The sequence below is a fragment of the Myiozetetes cayanensis genome, unplaced genomic scaffold (assembly GCF_022539395.1).
Source record: "Myiozetetes cayanensis isolate MyiCay16 unplaced genomic scaffold, myiCay2020 scf9, whole genome shotgun sequence".
Classification (NCBI taxonomy): domain Eukaryota; kingdom Metazoa; phylum Chordata; class Aves; order Passeriformes; family Tyrannidae; genus Myiozetetes; species Myiozetetes cayanensis.
Genome location: NW_026088185.1, coordinates 18,205,363 through 18,228,682, shown reverse-complemented (window position 1 = coordinate 18,228,682; position 23,320 = coordinate 18,205,363). Strand labels below are relative to the sequence as shown.

The 23,320-nt window shown below is 41.8% G+C and overlaps 1 protein-coding gene across 2 annotated transcripts in view; it reads right to left on the bottom strand.

Moving 5' to 3' along the window:
* Window positions 1-22,270, bottom strand: part of TLK1 (tousled like kinase 1) — a 69,015-nt gene extending 46,745 nt beyond the window's left edge. The window contains exon 1 of one of the 2 annotated variants that reach the window (XM_050340321.1): window positions 22,113-22,270. Coding sequence is in view for 1 of the 2 variants with exons in the window: in XM_050340320.1 (XP_050196277.1) it covers window positions 21,382-21,529 (148 nt within the window). In the remaining variant the exon portion in view is untranslated. Of the gene's footprint in view, window positions 1-21,381; window positions 21,728-22,112 lie in introns of those variants that run through there. The other variant, XM_050340320.1, reaches the window with a different exon arrangement.
* Window positions 22,271-23,320: the final 1,050 nt, after the last annotated feature.

Genomic DNA, 23,320 nt, shown 5'->3' with positions numbered 1-23,320 from the left:
ACTCTTGTATTATGGGCTCTGTCTTGAGCACGGCTTGACTACACGGAGCAGTGCTGCAGATCCAAACACAAAGGCTTGACACATCAGACATATTTTTCTTTTCCACTAAATATGGAATCAAGCTCCACGACTCAGTGTTTATCTTTGACTCTCTTATTACCCTGAACTGACTCTTGTTATCTGGCAATCAGTTACAGCTTTGAGTTGAAGAAAGATCAACAGCTTCACACATTGTCAGCTTTCTACAATGAAGATAAAGTTCATTATGCAGAAGCCAGATTCTTCTTAGAACAACTCTCCAGATTAGATTGAGGCCCCCTTCTCCTGAATTCAAGGCCAGCACAAACCACCTTTCACTTAAGCGAAAGCCATACTGGTTTGGTCTGGTTTCTTTAACGCATTTATATGCACATAGCTTTTAATGCCAAAGCAAAATACTTCAACACAGAGACCTATCTGTTTAATAGAAATAGTTCAACAATAGCCCAAATGTAAATTGAATTTCCTGACCTGTTCCTATTAGGCACTCAGATTTTATGGTAACACACACAGTATGAAAAGTTATGCTCAATGTATTTTTAGGAACACTTCACATTAACATTGATAATATTGCCACCATGTCATCTCTTCACTGACGGTAGCATACTTTAGATCAGTAATTCTAATTAATATCCAGCTAAAAGGGCAAGGGGTGAGAAAAGAAAGGGTCAGGGATGGAGATGTACATATTTCAAATAGATGGAAAAGCAGTCTGGAAAGCAGCCTCCCCCCCTCCTTTAAAAAAAAAAATCAAGATTCACTTAAATGTATCAAACCAGACTTAAAGCTTCGTAACCATTCCAAGTACAGAAACCACTGGTTAACAGCACTGCAATGCAATCCTTAAAGTCCTTAAGTAACTGTTTATTTCAATTTGGAATATCCTAAATTGCATTATCTCATTATGTTTATGCTCTAATAATTTAATTTCGTAACAATTGAGTATGACAGCTCTTGCCATTCTAGAATACATGTGTATCAGCAGGTAAAAGGAAAGCTTTAAAGTATCAAACACAAAACGGACTACAGAAAATTACTAAACACACATTTTTAAAACCTTAAACAGTCCCTTATAAAAGAGGCCACACAACTGCTTTTCTTCATTCATCAGCATGGAGATGCATGTTGCCTCTGCATCCACGTGCATTTCCTTTTAATTCAGCTATTCTCTTGTTTCATTTTGGAAAAAAAACCCGACCCAGACCAAAACCAAACTGTGCACTCAACTTCATTCTTCCTTGTTATCTTTCTGAAACTCTGGACTTTCCTTATTGCAGAACCAACCAGGAAGGACTTTTTCGTTTCCAGGAAAGTAAGACAATGAAGCTAATATTTCTGCCTCCAAGAAAACAAACTATTTGGGTATTATGTAGTTACGTAAATGTTAGCAAGTCACTATCATGTTTATCCAGGTCTCTTCCAGATTAGACTTTTACATATGCTTCAGTACCTTGTAAATGGAGTGTGTAAATGGAGAATAAAGCAACCCAGAACAAGTTGTCAGTGAAGGAACAGAGGGAGCACTAAAATACAAACCTAATCAAGTGAAAAAGCATGACAAACCAAAATATATTACAACATCAAACTGTATGGAGTGAATGCAAATCATGACCTGTATATTGGAACAAATGACACCTGTGCAATTTAAAGCAGAACATTTGGGCTGTGAGACTGAGAAAATAATAATAATAAAAAAAAACCAAAACACAAAAAGTTGACCTGTGTTGCTAAACCATGTCTTGAATAGTCTCTCTTCCACAGCTTTTTGGGGAGTCACAGAAAACAGAACTGGAAACAGCCTTAAAAACTACTAATTTGCTAAGAAAACAAGTTGAGATGTTAGTATGACGGCATAAAGCCAAGCAGTTTTAATTTGATAAGAGTTCCATTTCAAGGTAACAGCAAAAACACAGTCCATCCTTCGCAGAAGGTTTTGAAGTACATCACCACCCAAAGCCATTTAGTACCACTGCCTCAGAAGTCAAGAAGGTCCCACTCAACCAATATCAGCAATCAGAAGGGCAGACAGCAAGAGACAATCTCTGAGATTTAAAGTAAAACAAACAAACAAAAAAAAAATCCCAAAACTATATTTACGTCCTAACAATAGCTACATAACCAAAGCCTAGAGGACATTGCTTACCAACACCCCAGTGTCCAGCTCTTCCAAAATACTTAACTAACAGCTACAGATCCCCAAAGCTAAACTTGGAAATTCAGAAACACTTAAAATGACTGACTTTGCAATGAACAGGATTAACTTCTTTTACAGAGGCCTATATAGCTACTATAACCTCCAAACAACAGGTAACATGAAAAAGTTCAGGGTACTACGATCAAGTTGAAAACCTTCACTGTAGCCGAAGCAAACAGTGGCAGTTGATGAAACAGAAAAGGGTAAAAATATATCCTCATGTTCAAGTGAAACTAAATGTTTGAAAAAATCATAAGAGATCAGAAAATCCTAATGAGAGACATATCTAAGCCCAGGGTCAGAAAGAACAGAATCCATTTAATTAATCAAGAGTCATTTTAAAGAACAGTGAAAATACAACATTTCTCAACAGTTGAGAACACTGAAGCAAGTAACACAGCAGACACTTCTGTTTCCTAACAAGGACACCTTCTACCACTGCTAAGGTGCCTAGGTGAACTTAACATGCTTTTCTTACTAATCTAAACAGAGTTTTTATTCCACTAACTCATCCTTTTAAAATGAGAAAGACTGTGTCCACAAGAACAGGCAGAGAAAAGCGGGTACGCGAAAGGTGACTACTGCTGACAGTAGAGTAAAAGAAAGTGGGGAAAAGCAGGATAATTAGCAGACAGATCAGGATTTAGTCTACATAAAATCTGTGGGATAAAAAAATCTAACTGGAAAATTTTGGCCTGAAAAGCACAACTATGGTAAATTTAACAAAGTATAAGAAAAAAACAATCTCTATGAACATAAGAGGACAGTAGTTTTGGACAAATGTTATAAATTAATACCTGCTGATTACAGTTTGATAATTGTTGGATGTAAACTTATTAAAATACAAAGCAGAGAATATAACATTTTTCTGATGGGGAGAGAAAAAAAAACTCCAAACACAGTAAACTTCTGACCTAATCCCCATGATGTAAAGAGTTGACAAGGAAGTGCATTTTGGACAGGCTGTTGGGTTACCTGGACTCTATCATTCAAAATTAATTCTTCTGATGTTGAAATATTTCCTGTGTCCCTTCTCTCCCCAAGATGCAGCAGTCTGTTTTGTTATGCGAGTCTTTTTAAAATTACTGTAGTTTACTTCTTTAAAATGCTGTTTGAACATTGTTTATTTCACTTTTCCCAACAGTTCAGCAGTCCAGAAATTTGATCTAAAACAAAGAAAACTTTGGCTGCTGGATAGATACATAATTTCCTGCAAATCATTCTACAACAGAAATCAATTCTTTAACGCTAAAAAAGATTGTAATGATCTTTAGACCTCATGTCTGTGCTGCCAGTTTTTGGATTTCAATTTTCTGGCCAACAACCTGGAAAAGGAAATTACAGAGAAATATGTTCCTGAGTGAACCTCTGCTAACACCTTTAAGAAAGACTTATGAATAAGCCACTTGGGCCATCTCCAGATCAGCTAGGGAACATTTGTGGGTAACAGTTTAAGAATGTTTAATTCTCCCTGCCTTTCAGCTGGGCACTGTATTCTAAGGATCTCTTGAGGATTATGTGTCTCATCAGATGGCTGTAGGAAGCAGAGGCAGAGATGAACTTAAAAGTTGCCTACCAATGCCCTGATGTGGCCACAAACCAACAACATATTGTCGTGCGAGTGGGTATATGTCACAAGGATGGTGTGGCACTCAGAGTGGCCCATTGAGAGCTCAGGGAGCGATTCATACAACTGAGAACACAACAGCTCCCCAGGGTCTATTCTGTTGTAACTGGGGCTAAACCAGGCATGCAGCTATGTCCAAGGCAATATCCAGTGATGTCTCATTTCTGACTAGGCCCTCTACCAATCCTACTGGCTGGAAGTACGGCTCAATTGCTGAAAGCCACACATGGCTAAAGAGCAATGCATGGGCCTCCTGAAGCAGGGAAGAACTCAGGTATTTCTGACTGACAGCATTTCCCCTACGTAATGCATACAAGGAACTGCCCTTTCCTTCAACACCACAGACAACAACTGCACAGGTGTAAATACAACCTATCTGAGGTGTACCACAGTACCCAAGAAAGACAACGTGCAACCACTAACACAGGCAATAGAAAGACTTGAAAAGGAAAAAAAAAACCAAACAACAAACTGATTGAGCCCCACTAAAAATTATGTTCCAAACTTAAAAAATGATAACATGCACATCTATGACAGCTTTCAAGACTGAAGTCTAACAATTAATGGTGCTGATGGGTCTGAAAGCTACTGAAGTTCTTTTGCAACAATGAGATGGTGTGTCTCATTTCAATCTTGTTCATTATTCAGAAAATTAGTCACCATATAGTTTTATTTGGTATGTGAAAACATACAACAGGTCAGTTTTTAGCCAAATTTTTCTTTATGCTAGCTTTTGCTGAAGGGATTCTTCACCAGTCAAATTTTCCTCATCTTGCCCCAGAAATTATTATGGCCTTATTTCTGTAGTGGTTTTTTTTTTTTCATATTAGTGATAGGAGTTGGCAAGTATGGAATAATTAATCAAGAGAAGATATAGCACAGAACATTCAACATGGCATCTACCTATCCATTTCCCAAACTTTTAACATAACTCCATGTGCACTGTGTACAGGAAGCGTTAGCATAGCAAATACTGCTATGAGCAACAGAACCACGACAAGGTCCTTCCTGAGTCTGTTGAATAATGCTTAATGTGATGAATGAAGGGAAAATAAGGGAATGAAGGGGAAAAGGACAACTGAAAGAACATGCCGTGTATTTCCCCCTGTACTGAGCAGTGGTGAGGCTGCACCTGGAATACTGTGTTCAGCTCTGGGCCCCTCACTAAAAAGGACATTGAGGGCTGGAGCATGTCCAGCAACGGGCAACAGGGCTCAAGAAAGGTCTAGAAAACAAGTCTTATGAGGAACAGCTGAGGCAACTGGGTTTCTTTAGTCTGGAGAAGAGGATTCTGGGGGGACCTCATCAGCCAGGGAGGTGGTAGAGTCTCCCTTGAGGTGTTTAAGAGATGTCTGAATCTGGGTCATATGGTTTAGGGGTTACAGTGATAGTGCCGGGTTGATGGTCGGACTGGATGATCTTGCAGTTCTCTTCCAACCTTAATGATTCTATGAATCTCTAGTACTAATATCTCAAATGCCGTTTATCTTGGAGTTGCCTCAAGAGCAGTGAAGAGGCTACATTTTGAAGACTGCTATCACTGTATTTTCTCCTCTCCTCTGCAGACCTTAACTACTAACAGATCAGTTCACGGGCACTGTAACAGAAACCTCTGCTGTGCTCCACTGCAGAACAGAACACTTAGAAGAATTCCCCACATCCAAAATCCCTCTCCCTTCTAATCTCTTAAAAACAATATTAGGTAAGATCAGAGTGTACTGCCTATGTCAAAATCACAAACTGCAAGATCTTTCCCCATCATGAGATCCCTCCTATATCAATAAAACAGAAAAATCACTACAAGAAGTACACTACAGAAAAGCAGCAACACTGAATAATACCCCTTTTAGAAATGTCCTAATTCAAAAGACTTACTCTGAACTCACACAGCTAGGAGCTTAAATAATAAAGACTTTGCTAAAACCAGGTATCTCAAGTTGCTGGCTACAATACCATACGCAGAACAAACCTGACAAAGAAGTCAACACTAAACATGTACAAACCACACAGGTGATATCCTGAACATGATCATTACAAGGAATGGTATCCTTTCCTTTGAAACTTATTGCTATGTAATCCCAAGTGTCACATTTACCTTCTTTTTCTAAAGGCCTGGATTCCTCACTTGCAACTGTTCTCTAGGTTATTCTGAACTCGCAAAGAGCAAGCCAAGAGCAGGTTCTGATTTGGCAGAAGGATTCTGGAGCCTTTCAACACCATCAACATCAACCATTTAATAGCAAACTCTCAGAGCCAGTGTTTCAAAGAAACTAGTAGGTTTGTTAACATGGCTCTGACTGACAGTATCGCACTCTTCGTGGCTGAAGACAGTTGATACTGGAGACCAGGTTTATTGACTAGTTGTCTCTCACTGTCTAAAGTACTGTTCTAAGCATTTAGTCTATTTAGAACACATACTACAGAACAAATGCATCTTCAGTAAAACTCATTTTTAATGACAGCATCTGATTTGAACATCTGCTACAGTGACGGAATAATCAGAGATACAAAGCCCTCTTTTAAAGTGCTTTTAATAAAGTTTTGTTCCAGACAACTGTCAGTTTTGGCAGCAACTGGACAGCCAACTAACACATCCTCCTCATGTTTCTTGTCATCTCTGACCAATATAGTCCGTGCATGCATGAATATCATACTAATCTCTCTAAAGTCTCCCAAAAAGCCTTAAACAATCATATCTAGGTCCCATGGAGCTTTCTTCTGGAAAGGAAAGATTTATTACATAGTTGTAAGGTCAAAAGCAGTAAGTTTTCTTTCTTCAGAGTTAAAAATAACGTTCTGGTTAAGAAAAAAAAACAGTAAATGCATTATTCTATGACCATATACTACCAAGTTAGAAGAAAGGTTAAAAGAAATATGAGGGCACCCCTTTGGTTTGCCTTTGTCACTCAAAAATAAAAAAGTCCTTGCTAGTGTCCCATAGAGCAGTATCAGTGTTGATGTATTACCACTGTACTACTCCCACTCTGATCAATAAACAAATACACAATACACAGACGACTTTATGCTTACAAGGTAAGAAAAGCCTATTTATATTTTACAGAAAGTACCTATCATCTTGGACAAAGTTACACAAGACATCTGTGGCAGAACACTAAAAGACTGCCTGTCTAGGTAGCAAACATCTGCCTTGAACACAACATTATGTCAAGAGAGATAAAAATTAACAGCCTGGGCTGCACATATGCAGGTGACGTGCTGCCTGCCTATCTCTACCAGCTTCCTCTTCATCTATATAGGGAAATCTGCAGCAATTACTGTTGCTTCCAGACAGCTCTGTAAAAGGTATCCAAACAGAAAGAGAACAGCAGAATTTGCCCATTTCAGCTGCAAAACCAGATGCTCCCTGTCCCCTTGGGGAAGAGGCAGCAAGCAGGGAGAAGCGCAGTGTAAGCTCATGGGTCACTTGTTGGCGATGCAGACTAACAGGTCACAAGATAACACCAGTTTTGCGATAGTCTCAAAAAGTGCATCCCACGCTGAACAAAAGCTTGCTACATTCCATCCCTCCATTCATTTCCATGATGAAAAGGACTAAAAGCCAGGAGCAGTCCTGAAGAAGAGCTACACAGAGAGATACCAGAAAGTACAGCAAATTTCATTTGCTGCATTCAGTTATAAGGAAACAAACTGAGAGCTCTCAACGCCTGAGTCCACGAAATGGCTGTTCTGCAAGAATTTAAAATGGCACAGGCCTTTTGCACGTATCAAAAATAAACAGTAGTTTCTGATATCTGAGGAAGGAGTGGAAAGGAAGTTAAAAGCAGAGGTCACCTATAGAGCAGGAAAAGAGCAAGCAATGTCTCCTACCACGGGGCTTTTGGTTCTCACCCTTGCTCCTCAGAAAAAGTAAACTATGAAGGAAGAAATATAAGTTGTGCAACTTTTCCCCAAGTAAATTTTTTTAAGTTATCCATACAGTAGAAAGGTAGGCCAAACCCACTCAAAAAATTAATAGAATAAATTTATCTAATTTTTCTGAGTTACAACACCAGACATTTAGTATTTGAAAGCTGTATTTGTGTCAATAGAAGTGTGTTTCAGTTGTTAATTCCCTGAACTTCCTAATCTCCTTACTTCTGCCATTTCTACCCCCATGATCTTCAAAATCTCCCAAGCACAGCCAGCACACTGACCCTCGAGGCAAGTGCTCTGCTCCCCAAAGCACACAGGACAGAAATGTACTGGCCAGGTAGATAAATCTTAACCTATATTGTTCTTGCCATTACATGGCAAGGAACATGTTACAAATAACAAATTAAACAAAAAAAAATCCACAGTCTTTACAAATAAATTAATCTATTTCACTCACTACATTGTGATCAACTTAAATGTCAACCTCCATATAGTTTTAACATCAAACATGCAAAAAAGCTCATTACGCCTTTAAAAAACTGGAACAGTAAATTCACCACTAATTGTAATCATAAGACTCATTACATATTCTGGCTTTTGAACTATTTTTTAACTATTTTAAGGAAAAGATATTAACCTCAAATAACACCATCAATTTCCTCCTTTCAAATACCTGTATGGCTCACATATAGCATATGCTCACACATAGCATAGCACAGAAACTACAAAAAACTGGAACAGAAATAACTTAGCTAAGAGATTTAGACTCCAGAATCACAAGATCCACCAGAAACCACCACACCACCAGACAGCTCATGCATCAGGGATCCTGTCCCCTGTGCTGAGCAGGCCATGTGTCTGTGAGATGGTTTCCTCTTGGAGGCACCCTGCCTAGGTGGTGCTCAAAGAACCAGGCACCTAGATACTGTTCCTTAGGTTTTTGTGGGCTGTTGGTTTTTGGGTTTGGTTTTTTTTTTTTAATTTATTTTATTTACAACTCAAACAGTAGCCTCTGAACTGACAAGACAATCCAAGTTTCACTGCATAGGGGAAGAAATTCCATTTCTTCCAAGTCTCTTACAGGGAGGAGCCTCTCAGAATATGACTAGACAAATTACACACACACAAAGCTGACTTGCTAATGACTACACCTACATTTTCCTGGGACCTTGCAGCATTGCTTCCATTCTACAGATAGAGAAAAACTGAGACTTGTACGAAAGACACATGAATCAGCAAAAAATCAAATTTAAGGCTACGGGGGGAAATATTTCAAGCTTTTTACTCATTCTTCCTACAGCACAGCTACAAAGCCTGTTGATACTAGGAGCATACATTGAATTTAGTTGCCACTTTGAGTACTGAACATTTTTAAAAACTCAGAACCAGCCCAGTTCACACACAAAGAAACATCCTATGTAATCTTTCGTCAGAAATTCAGTTTTAGTGTTGCTCAGCATTATCATTAAAGAAATTTGCATTACAGGCGTTTCTCCTATCCAGCGTTCATTGCCTAATTTTAAACCAGCTTTCTTTTCTGCTATACTATCACTTTCATTCAAGTTTTAGAAAAAAACTGAAGGAATTCTCACTCCTTTCAACACTGTCCCTTCCTAAGAAGTGCCCACCTTGCTGGCTAAGAGAACCTCATGGAACAAAGTCTGCAATCACGTGAATAAAATTTCGTAACATAAATGCAGTTAAAGCCCTGAGGGCAACCAGAAATAGGAAAGAGCAGTTATAAGCCTTTGATATTGCAAATTGAAAAACAAAATAATATTTTCAGGTATATATTCAAAACATACTTCAAGACACCAGTAAAAATATTTCTATGTCATTAACATCATGCACCATGTAGAAGCACCTGAGCACTCCTAGTACTTACTGTCCTTTCCTTCTTAAAGGACAAGGCTGTTACACTGCCTTCTGTGCACCACTGCAGGCATAATTTAAGCAAAAACAAGTGTGATTCAACATCGCCTCCCCAGGATGATAAAACAAGATTTCTCCTTAAAACAGCTCACACCAGAGGCAGGGAAGGACCATGAAATTCCTTGGATGGTTAAAGTGAGTTTCATGGAGCCTACTTCCTGCAGCTGATTTGAGACAGAACAGACCCTGTTACCAGGAGGCAGCAGCACACCTTAGTAACAGCTGACACATCGGGATGCACATTTAACACGACTGATCCACGCTCCTGACTTTAGGGTAACTATTAACCACATGGAAAATGTTACAGAACTGAATACATCTATCACCAAACCTATGATGGACTTAATAAAGGACTCAGAACCAAACCAGGCTTACCACCATCAAGTTAGAAACGGTAAATAGTCCAAATGAGACCAAGGCCTGTACAATCAGACATGGCAAAGGCCCTGATGAGTCTCCAGGTGCATGGGGGTACCTGACACACGCACCACATGCCCACCTCAGCCTGCTGCTTTAGTGACAAAAACACAACTGAAATTTAAGCACTGATCAAAGCAACTGAATAAAAACACCTCAGTAAGGAGGAAGTTTCACTAACAGCAGTTCCCCAAAAGAACATGCAGGCTGAGTTGGAGGCTACCCTCCTCATCCTGCCTGGTAGGGCTGACACACACCTTGCACCTGCAGAGGTGGCAGCCACATCCTTGTGGCTATTGCACTGCCACAGGGAAATAGGGACACACAGTAAAGTCTACACATAGGAAAACTTCTAAATACGAGGTAGCAAATGTCAACTGAGTACACCATGCAAGTTTTGGTGTAACTATTAAAATAAAATCAGTTTAGTCTCTAATGAAACCCTTTATATCCCTAATAGCTAGTCACACCAGTAGTTACTTGAAACACTAATTCACTGCTTTCACATAACAAAATATTGTTCTGCAAGTACTACATGCTAACATGATTATTTACCAAATGAAAAAACTCCTATTAAAAATGCCTTATTTTTCCAGAAATAAACTCTATCACTCCCTACCTTGGATCACTGACACAACAACTCAATAGATTCAATGACTCAAAGCATTTGTAATAACCCATCCTGACTTAAACCTAAAAAGCATGAGGAATTTCCATTACTGAAGACTGAGTAAAATACTAACAAAATCTGTTATTTCCCCCAAACTTGGACCATTACCCACAACAACCTTAAAACTAGATTTCAGAATTTTGACACTTGAGATGACCCAACATCCCTCTCCAGTCTTTCCAGACACAGGCACCTGTGGTTGTGAACTCCTAAGTGCTTGAAGCACTCACCCCTGCAGTCAGCACTATGGCGGGAGAGCTCCCGCATGGTTATGTGCCATGGGATCCTGGAGAGACTCCCAGGCAAATCCTTGAACAAGTGTGTCACTGAGCACACCTCCAGCTGGTGTGGGAGGTCAAACATCCGACAGGTTCCTGCTCCTACCACATCGACCCATTCCCTTTATCTAAAACTGCCCTCCCTGCAGCAATATCAGCAGCATGCACAAATGAAAGCTGAGCAGGGGCACCACTGTTTAGAGAAGCAAAGGGGAAGCAGAGGAGCAGGATGAGACTGGAGGTCACCCCTGCGGCCCAGCATCAGTCAGGAAGGGAAACTGGCAGTGGGAGGAGGCAGGCTGAGTGACCTGGTCCAGGAGAGAGCACACACCCCACCCAGAGACAGCAGGCATGGAGGCACACTGCCAAACTCTGAAACTTCTGATAGTCACTGGTGCTGCTGCCTCATCACTTGCTTCCCTTAGAAAGATGGAATTCCAAAACCACAAGAACAACAACAAAAAAGTAGAAATAGCGGGTTCTTTCCTTTTAACAAACTTGAAGAAAAAGATTTAAGGTTTAAAACATCAGGAAGGTAGTGTCAGACACTGGTAGAGACTGGTGCCTGTTGTTTGCACTTCTCTAGAAGGAAAAAAACAAGTGAAAGGCTCAGAAAGAACAGCACATTGTGATTTAGCCAGGAGAACAAATCAGGTCAACTTTCAATCACACAATATAGAGGGGGAAAAAACCAAAACCCATTGCTATTAAGGTCATTTACTGGAAATTATTTCACTGTCGTTGCTTCAATATTTCATACCAAATTTATGATATATGTTGTAAGTATAACAGAGGTAAAATACAGTATTAATACATAATCTAATACACATCTAGGCTGTTGTAAACTCTATATGTTTCTGTTCATCTGTTTAATAGCGAACTGCAATACAAAAAGCTAAAATTCATGATATGGTAAAACTGGCATGATTAATCCAGCTGCCAAATATTGTACCATCTGCAGTAGTCATTAGGTTTAACAAAATTAAAAATTTGAAAAAATGAAACAAGTTTTTTAGAAGTATGTAATAAGAAACAACAGAAAATTAGAACATTTTTACTAACAAGCAGTTGAAATCTTTGTGTAAGCTTAGCTTGTTTAAGAGACTGCTATGGGGAATGCAGGGTCCTAACCACAACATTAGTATTCCTAATAAAAAACAGCTCGTCAAGACAACATTTTCTGTATATATAAAAGTGTCTGCATGCAGGACATGTAAAATTGCCTCTTCCCTAATACTAACTACTTGCATGTTCTGGACATGTAAGCATGTATCAAACAAGAAACTGAAAAAAATATCATCTACAGATGCAGAATACAAAATACCATCTAACAAGGAGGACCAACATGATACTTGCCTTTCCTAGTTTGAATACTGGTGTAACTCCTCTTAAGCATTATTTGTATCACAGTCACTTAACAATACACCTTAATTATAAAGAGGCAATATGTAACCTGATAAGTAATTCAAATAAGTAATGAACTTCAAAAAAGCAATCACGTACAGAGGCAATACCATGCACAGCAAGTGTGTTTTTAAAATCTCATTTAAAAATTTTAAACCTTCATCTCCAGGAACTACTTCTATTTGAATCCTATGGTAACTCTGAAATCCTAAAATCCCACTCCTCATAATAACCCTTCATAATACCAAGAAAAAAGGTACTATAACAACAATTCTCTACATTATTCAAAGTTAAAGCTTGTAGAAAACTTACAAGAGAGTCTCTTACCATAGTTCAGTACTGTGAATAAAACTACTGAAACTAAAATGCAACGTTAATAATCAAAAAGTTTCTAAAACATGTATCAAAGACACATGTTTGGGAACAACCACTCCCAAACAGCCACCAGTTCAAGGAATAACTGATTTGCAAAAAAACCCCAACAAAACAAAACAAAAAAACACCAAACAAAAAAATCTAGTAATACTGACAAAACTACTCTTTATAATCACCACTATCATAGTTTAAAAAATCACTTTATGAAGATAATCACACCTCTAGATATCATCATTCTTGGATATTCTCCTGATGTTGAAGTGAATATTATTGATAATGTGTGGATTTTATTTTCAATTGCTTTATAATGAAAATATCAACTTATTAAAGGACACTGCTTTTCTGATCACTTTTACTAGGAATAACCTAAGAAATAACAAAGGCTATAATGTCCCCGAGGACAAAACTAGCTAGGAAGAGGGCATTAATGCACACACATTAAAAAATTGGCTAAAGTACTGCTGCAAAATTTAGGACAAAACTGTGGAACCTATGTGAGAACACAGCATTAACTACAAAACCCAATATTTACCAAATACAGCTATGCAGTGTACAGGTCTGATTCTTTTAAGCTATAGGAGTGAAAAAAGAAGTATCACAAATCCTACTTGTAGCATCATCTGAATCTGTCTCCATCAAGAGGCCAACGAGTTCCATAGTGGAGAACAGAAATAGGAAATACCTCTGCTGTTAAATCTACACGATCCCAAGGGCATCAGAGACTCAAGAGAGTGGAGATCAGCATCTAAAATTATATTCTTTCATACCTTCAGGACTTATGAAAAGTAACTTATATATTTATTTGTAGCATTACTTTCCCATTTGTTGCCCTTAAGCATATAGTTTAGAAGTTCTATTACTTAAAAAAAAGAAAAAAAAATTTGCAATCCACCAAAAGCTACAGCTGCAAGACACAGTGATTGAAGCATCTATATGCTTTCAGCTCAAGGTACAGTTGAAAATTAAATAGCTAAAAGGTTGGTTGTACGTGACATCATACAACAGATTTTTCTAAAAGCATCAGGATTTCTTGTTATTCCCCCCAAAAAAGTATTTTTTTCTAACTTTTCTCTTACAAGTATAGATCTATTAGAAGTCCATAGAAAGGGAATCTAGTACTTGCCAATTCCCCAAGTAATTATGGCCAGGCTTTATTTCCTGCAAAAGGCACTCTGGAGTTTCTTACCACCACCCTCATCTCTTTAAAATCTGAAGTACAGAGTGCTTTGTTCTTAAGGACGTTATAAAGAAAGCACTGCAGCCTTTAAGATTCCACCTACCTAAAACTGTGCAGATATGGTCAGGCAAGATACACTGCCTAATGCTCCTGCTGCCACCTCTCAGCGAGCAGAGGTGGTCCTAGGGAATACCAGCCTCCTCTGTGAGGTTTCACGTAAAACCTCCAGTAAATTAACTTTCCCACTCTATAGCGACCAGATTCCCATCACAGTTGTGTAGCCACTCAGCAACGCCCAGCTTTCCCTCTAAATCCTTGGAGGCCACTGTCAGCCTCAGAGCCTCTCCAGCTAAAGCTACTGAGCACAGGGCAGATAATGTTTCTTATTTGAGTATTTTAAAAATACGCCCCAGCATTAAATGTTTAAGTTAAGCTTGGAGAGATAAGAATCTACAGTGAGGTTTAAAGTTTATGATCTATTAAATTCATACAAGGGAAAAACACATCCAAATGTTATAAACTTTAATGCTCTGCTGGCAGTCAAACCATCGCATCACGGGAAGCTGCTGGTGAGCTGCCTGAATCAGAGTTCTGAAGCGCTCCATCAGCTTTCACCAACAACCACTTCTGCCATTTTCATTTGTTCAACCATTTCAACAATTGGTTCACTCACAACTGCTAAAGAGCAACTGACAACTCCTAAAGGAGGAAAGGTTGGCTTTCTTTTCCAAATGATGAACAAGAAGGAAGGGTGACTGGATTTGATCTATTAACTCCAAAATCTCGCAAGGCACAGTGACCAGAAAAAAAATGACTCATTTTACAAACAACAGACAATTCTACTTAATCTGGTTTAAATGCAAAACACATTTGGATATATTTGTTTCTTCTATGTATGTAGCACAATTAGGATTCATTTTATTTAGCTAACAAAGTATGCTAAAAGCTGTCTAAAGCATGGGGAATTATGTTTCTTAAACATTAAGAATCTAAGCTGCATAACTACCTAAATAAATGCATATAGATGTGTATCCTCCCACTTAGCAAGAGGTATGATCAAATTAGACCAATTAGAATCAACTTTTCTTTAGGAAAAATAATTAAGCACAAATGTAAAATAAAATTAAAAACAATTATTTAATCAGGGTTTCCTGCTCACTGATTTAAGTCATGATTAAAATTAGTAATATAGTCACTCTGATTTCAGTCAATCCCTCCAGCATGGACTGACCCCAAAGACTTGCACAGTCCCAGCCTTTCCCAGCATCTTCAGCACGTCCAACCTCATTTAGGACCTTCTGATCCATTTTCTGGGACTAAGTTGGACTGAGGTGGATTAAAGCTTACAAGCTTTAATGTTCCTGCCACCTACCACATTCTCACCAAGGAAAGGCCAGTTCCCAGGATTTTTCTGTTGGCATAATCCAGCATTCTGCTCAGGAATGAAAGAAAGGAGTAAGACCTCCAGAGAGAGGGTGACTGGGAAGGAAGCAGACCCTTACTTCCTACCCCAAATGGAGTATTTCAATAAGGATGGAGTCAAGATAATAGGAAATGTAGGATCCAAAATACCTTCTGATACTCACTAACACTTCCCAACTGCTACAGAACTTGATCATTAAGTACTGAACTTAAAGTGATAAGGTGCAGTAGTCGCTCCTTGTTATCTCCAGCTACTATTAGGAGTTTTCCACTTGCAAGTCCACATGAAAAAAACAGGTTCTATTATGGCAGCCAGCTTCTGTTTAACTGCTCTCCAACGATCACAACTGAAGTACTGGCATTCTCAACAGAAACCCTGACCACTCTTCTTCCTCTACCCACCTTAACATCCCCTCAGAGCAACCTGGCAAACCAAATTTCCCTTTTCCTATTTTACAGCTGAAACACACCAAGCCAAACAGAAGGAAGTTCATAAATACAAAGCTTTTCTTCCTCCCACTTATGTGCTTTTATGCTTTTTAGCTACAGTTCAGGAAATACTCTACTGCATAAACACAATTTACCAACTTCAACGTTTTTTCTTGTGTAAAAATCTCAGCATGGAAGCACAAAATTTAGTATGGGAGTAAACTGCAAGTACTACTTCAAAACACAACCTTATACCAAGAACACAAAAAGCATAAAGGATTATTTAAGCTTGTCATATTTCCATAATCTCAATTCTTAAGGTAGCAAAATTCTATATTCTATATATATATTCTAGAATACATATATGATGCATATATATAAAGTAGTCTTTCCCAGGAGTCCTAGTAGTATTTTGCAACCATAAAGGATCACCAGGCTCTAAAATAATCCAAAGAAATGTCAAGACTAAAGACTAATTGCAGACCATAGTTATTACTAATAAACAAGTTTACTTCAGCTTGATTAAGAAAAAAAATTACTTGCTGAAAGAAAAAGCAAACAAGAAGAAAAAATATAGGGAAAAAAGAATGAGAGAAATAACATGCTTTTTATTTGAATGGAGATAATAATAAATAAATACAGCCTGTCCTTAAAGATATCAATTCTCTCTCCATTTAAAATGAAATAGGTTAATGGGAAATTCCATTCTAGGCAGCTTAAAACAGAATTAAAACAAAACAATCAGCCAAGTACTAATTTGCTCTATTCGCTACAGCACTGAATTATAGAAAAGCAGATTCAAATAAGGATCCATATTAAAAAAGGTCATCTTTTCCCATTTCTCATTTGGACATGCTACAAGATCTTTTAAGAATCTGGCATAAGCATCAGCTTACCATGAGAAACTCATCTTCAAGAAAACCAGAAGCTAGAATTTCTTTGTATCACTAGCAGCACAACATTAAGTCTCACACAACATGCTACGTGCTACAGCCAGCCTAAATAACCTTTTATGATTGCTTGGCTCATTCTGAGTAAAAATATACCACCGTTCCCATTCTTGTCTGCTCCCATATAAACTGGCCAAATTCATAAGATGTTCAATCTACAGTTGAATGATAAAAAACAATTAAACTTAGTAAGAACTTACTGGTAAAGCAAATAAAGCAGCTGAGGTTTTTTACTACAAGCAAACAACAGAAAACAACAACCCTGTAAGTTTTAATAAGATTCACGTAGCTTTCATGTTCATGGGTTGTACATAGCATAGGCATATGTACATACATTGTACATAGCATAGGCAACCTGGCACCTAGAAACATTTTCTAGACTGAAAACGTAAGGAGGAAATAAACTGTACCTTTATGCTCAGATAGACAACCACCATCCCATTTTAGGTAACAATAAATACAAATATGAGACATTTATCAAACTTTAGAGAAAAAAACGTTAGCAACAAAATCAGCTATACCTACAGCATTAGTTCTTCTAAGACTGTCAACTACATGTTATAAGTTTATTTACCACTTTGCCATCATATATTAATTTGGGCTCAAATTTGAAAACTGAAATAAGCATTCCTGTTGTGGTAATTCAAAGTTCTATTTGGCATTCTATTTTGCTTTTAGCGAAGTGCTGAAAGCCAACAGCACACACAAAAAGTGATTTACAAAGCACTATGCTTGATTGCCAGATACTATAGCACTGCCCAGTGAGCCAACCATGTCCTGGGCTGCATCAAAAGCAGCATGGCCAACAGATTGAAGGAAGTGATTCTGCCACTCTGCTCCACTCTGTTGAGATTCTACCTGGAGAACTATGTTCAGCTCAGGGGCCTCAACATAAGGATGTGGACCTGCTGTAGGAGTCCCAAGGAAGGCCACAGAGATGATTAGAGGGCTGGAGCACCCCTACTATGAAGACAGGCTTGAAAGAGTTGGGGTTGTTCAACCTGGAGAAGAAAAAGCTCTGCAGGCACCTTCGATCAGCCCTCCAGGAGCTTAAGGGGCCAACAAGAAAGCTGGACAGAGACATTTTACAAGGGCATGGAGGGACAGGACAAGGGACAATGGCTTTAAACTGAGAGTAGGTTTAGATTAGATATTAGGAAGAAATTATTTACTGTGAGGGTGGTGAGACTCTGGAACGGGTTGACTTTCTAACAACTACGGCTGCCCCCTCTCTGAAGTGTTCAAGGCCATGCTGGATGGGGCTTTGAGCAACCTGGTCTAGTGGAAGGTGTCCCTGCCCATGGCAGTGGGGTTGGAACTAGGTGACCTTTACAGTCCCTTGAAGCCCAAACCAATCTATGAGATCTCTTGTGACTCTGCCTTGTCAGCAACGGCCTGAACATTCCCCATTACGAAACAGTATTTTCCAGCTATGTGCTTTGGTGGTTTTAGTTACACACATAAAGCATACAAAAGTCAAGAAACTTCAAACAGGAAGTTGTGCGACTGCAGTTACGTGAGCTATGGCACAAGATTTATCTACACGATCACACATACAGTATGTAAAATAATACTGCATAACAGTCCTCCTAAATTCCTGATAGCATCTATTGCACACTCTTGAACAAGTGACCACATATACCACAAATAAGTCATAGGCATGTAAAACAATTGACAGAATGACAGGCATTTAGAAGCTATGCTAAAATGCAAACAAGAGACAGTTCTTATACAATAAAAGTGTGCAGATACTATTGTATTCAAGTCCACCGCAGTCCTTTCATTTTAAAACCTTAAAACATATATTCAAATCAGTATAGCTAAGCAATGATGCCACTCTAAGTCAAGATACAGAAGGTAACATCCAAGAGAAAACGTTGCTGCAATGTTGCAGCGCATTTTAAAGGACTGAAATATTTTTAAAATGTTATTTTCTCTAATTTCACCTGTGTTTTCCAAGTAGTCTCTTTTGATACTGACACAGCACTGCAATTATTTTTCTCAAATAACTTAGTGCAATAATTACATATGAGAGAGCTTTTCTTTTTGCTTTTTTCTTATGACATATTCAGAGAATATTTTAGGACGTCCTAAATCAGGGTGCTGGGGGTTTCTGTTCTTAATAAACCAAATCCTTTAAATGTCCATATGACCCATGTGAGTTCATACCAAACCTTCATAGTGGATCACAGGTGAGGTCAAATTAACCTCAGCACACGTGATACACTCAGTGAAGGCCTGCATATCTGAGGGCAATATGAACATAACTCTCACAATAGCTAACCAAAGGGATTTGAATTCACAAACGAGAAGGCCAGGCTGGATGACAAGCTCTGCCCAAGCGCCAAGCGTGCTGTATCCGTAAATATTACCCACTCAAAACGGGCCCAGGTTTTGAGGCATTAGCAGTGATGCAGCTGATCCAGTATGGGCTGGCAGCCCTGCGCACTGCTCCAAAACTCATCACCTCCACTAACATCACAAGGTGTCACAAGTTCAGAATTGATGACGGCACAGGCTCCTATAAACACACTGCACTGCAAATTTTGCATGTTTATTAGTTTGATCCAGTAACATTCAATCACATACACCAGCCTCTGTCTATGAACGTACTGACATGTTTATATTGCAGGGCCTACTGCTTTCAGGCAAGAAACTTAATTGTAAAATGTACATACAGAAAGTAAGCTGTGCTGATAACATCCCACGAGCACGAACGCAAAACATAAACCCAACCATGGCTGGCAGCTTATGCTGATTTTCAAACAGAGCTACCTAGTGAGAACACACAAGTAATGCGACCCAGGAATACCATGCAAATACAGTACATTATAGTACCAAGCAAACACCAAGGTTTTAATTACTCTGTAACCCCTGAATCTGTATTAGAGGATGTAAATTACAGCACCCAGAAAAGTCCAAGAGCATGAGTCATAAGAAAGAAAACTATAAAAAGCATCATCATCATCACGTTAAAAATTAATTTCACAAAAAATATTTTTCCTTGTCTAAATAGAGGTACTCACAGATCACCATTTTTTGTTGAAATAAACAGATATGTAATTTATCCTGCAATAGTAATTTCAAGCTTGTACAGCAGGTATTTGAAACACATCGAAAAATATCCTACATATACGTATTATATGCATGTATATTCATAACAAGAGTTGCAAAACATCGAAGAAACCTACTCTCAATAAACTTAAAACTACGAATTTGGCTGGTGGTTGTCGTTTTTCTAAGAGCTTCAGTTTCCCAGAGAAGACGAGCACAAAATGCCTGCCACTTTACTCAGCATCTTTAACATATACCATAATTCCTTCCCAGGTATTTTCTAGAGCATTTCATGTCAATCTACCTGCAGGAGCGTGTGCAAAAGTGACACAGAGTGATACAAGTCTGACAACTACTGGCGTGGAAAATGGGAGAAACCGGACTGCATTATATGTTTTCAGGATATCGAATCCCTGTTACCACGTCCTTACATCGCTTATCAACCAAAAAAACCCCCAACAAAACCCAAAAAGCAAGGAAGCAAGCAAGCAGCTACAGGAAGACCTGAAAAACAAAGACTCCCCGTCTTCACTATTATTTCTATTTTAAGTTAGTAAGTTTCCTGCTTGGGCAATGACGTTTTGCAGATGCTGCAAGAAACGCTACACGGTAGTCATTAAACTGGGGCAAATCAAGTAAAATTATACAACTGCTCGGTATGCAAATATCTGTGCATAAAAGTTCTCCTCCGCCACTAACCGGCGTTCAGCAAGTAGTTATTTTAGCTAAAAGCGCCGAGGAATTCACTAGCTGTATAACTGCTACATCTTGTGGCAACACATTTCAACACAAGGAGGAAAAGCAGACAATACCCGAAAGGGAACAGCGAAGGGACTTGTTTGCTCATAACCTTCATACAGATATTCCCTGCAAACACCCACAACACCCTGCTGTCGCTGTCGGTGTAACACAAGAGGGGAGGAGCAGGGGAGGGAGGAGAAAAATATTATCATCGAAGGCGTGATGGAGGACAGGAGAAAGTTGCAGTCATTTCGTGGCGGCCGCAAGGCGCCCTGTCACTTCTGGCCGCAAAACCGGCCGCCCCCGAGGGCGACTTCCCCACGGGGACGAACCTCCGGTGTCGGCCCCTCTCTCCTTCCCACCTCCATGATGCCAAAAGTGCCCGACTCCCTCCAGCAACGACAGCCGCATCCTCCGGCGCAGCACTTCTACTTGGCCGCTGGCGGAGGGGAGCCTATTTCGGGGAGGACGCGGCGAGCGGCCGCCCGAGCCGGGAGCGGCGGCGGCCGGCCCGGGGACGGAGGGAAGCGCGGCCGGTCCCGCTGCGCGGCCCGGCGCGGGGGGGAACAACGAGGCGCCGCCGCGCTGACGAGCGGGCGGGGACGGCGGGGCCCCCTCGCCCAGCGCCCGAGGCTCCGCTCACCGCCGCCGGGCCCAGCGCTGACCCCGCACCGCCACCAGGGGTACCGACCTCTCCCGCCGCCGCTCCCCGCCAGCCCGGGACCGACCTCCGGCGGCGGCCACCGGGCCCCTCCCCGAGGGCCGGGCCCCCCGCGCGGCCCCGCGGCGCGCTCGTTACCTTCCTTGGGCGCCTTGCCGGGCGGCGCGCCGTGCAGCTGGGAGGCCGCCGCTGCCGCGGAGCAGCCCTGCAGGCTCGGTGGGGACGTGGAGAGCCGGGACCAAGATGGCGGCCCCTCCAAACTTCCACTGCTACTTTGGACACTCATCAAGCTACTTTCCTGGAGCCCGGCAGCCGCCGGGGGCGGCGGGGGAGGCGGCGCGGCGGGGGGACACCCAGCGCCGCGCTCATGGCCGGGGGGCCGGCCCGACACCGGCGCGGGGAGGCCGCCGGCAGGGAGCGAGCTCCGGAGGCAGGCGGGGCGCGGGAGAGACGGGGCGCGGGGCCAGCTCAACCTGCCCGCACCTCTGCACTGCGTCGCCGCCGCCGCCGAGCAGCCGCCTGTGTCTGAGGCCAACCTTCCCCGCCGCCGCCGCTGCCGCCGGGGAGGGGAGGGGAGGGCGCAGGCGGGGAGGGGTCATGCGCAAACACGATCGCGAGCCGAGCGAGCGCCGCGCTCCGCCGGCGCCCAGCCGAGCCCCGCCGAGCCGGAGCCGCCCAGGGGCGGCGGGAGGAGCGGCGCCCGCCGCGCACGCACCTGCCCCCGGCCCCGCCGAGCGGCGCGGCCCCAGCGCGCCCGCGGCCCCTGCACCCGCTCCTGCCCCGGCCGGCCCTCAGCCGGCCCCCGGCTGACCCCCGCTCCCAGCGCACGCCCGTCCCGCGGCGGTACCTCCCCCCGGCCCGGCGCGCACCTTCCGCGCCGCGGGCAGCGCTCCGCCGGCCGTCACGGCCCAGCCGGAGGCGGCTCCCCCGAGGCCGCGGCGCTCCCCTCCGTCCGGGTTTCCTCGGCGGCACGGCCCGCCCGAGCCCCCGCGCCGGCCGCCGCACCTTCCCCCGCGCCCCGCCGCCACGGCCATGGTGGTGGCGGGGCGGGGCGGCGGAGGCGGGAGCGGCGGCGGGGCCGGAGCCGGTACGCGCGGCTGCCGGGGCCGGGGCCGCGCCGCCCGGCACCTCCCCGGCGTGCGGCCGTGCGGGGCCAGCCCAGCCCAGCCCGCGGCCGCGGGGAGCGCGGGCGGCAGCGCCGGCGCTCGACCGGCGCTTCCCGCCGCGGTCCAGGTGAACGGTCATTCGGCAGCATCTCCTCCGCGGGCTGTCAGGCGGCTGCCGCATCCCAGTGCTTTTCTTTTCCCGGACAGGATGGTGTGGCGGCGGAGAGTCGGGGGGACCCGGGAGAAGCTGATGTCCCGAAGGAGACGGCTTTGCTTGCCAGCCTTCTAGAGCAGGAGCTCCCATCAGATGAACTGGAAGTCGGGCAGGAGCCATGTGCCAGGCCCACAACCACTCACCCGCCTCACCCACCAGCTGGGCACCAACCCAGACCTCGGCATCTTTGAGAACGTTCCTCTCTGCCTTGAGTTTAAAGTGAAAACTTAGTTGAATGTAAACAAATTTTTCAGTTTTTCCTTCCTTAAAACTAACATAGTCATCACTGAGAATATGAGATATATGGAAAGTAATTTTTAATAATTTACCAATGCAATTTAGGTATAACAATAACTTTTGATTATTTAGAAAAAATAACGGCTTGCAGATATATTGCATTTTGCATAGATGAAGAATATATTCATGAATAAGGCCTTGGCACTCATTTTGTGGTTGCTGTGTGGAGACATCCTGGCCATCTACTAACCTACTTTCCCCTCTATTTGAGAATGACAGGAATAGATTACTAATGCTGGATTGCAGTTCTGTGCACAACACACATATTACTAATTCTGTCTCTTCTTTTTAAAGTGACATCTGTCAAATTATCTAAGATCTTCACCTCCCACAAGTATACAGCATAACTGCAAGTTTCTTTGCAATTTGGTATTAACTTGAAGTAAAAATTATTTTGTTTTCTTGTTAAACAAGTCTGTTCCAGGACATATATTTAGTAACAGCTATACATTTTTTTTTT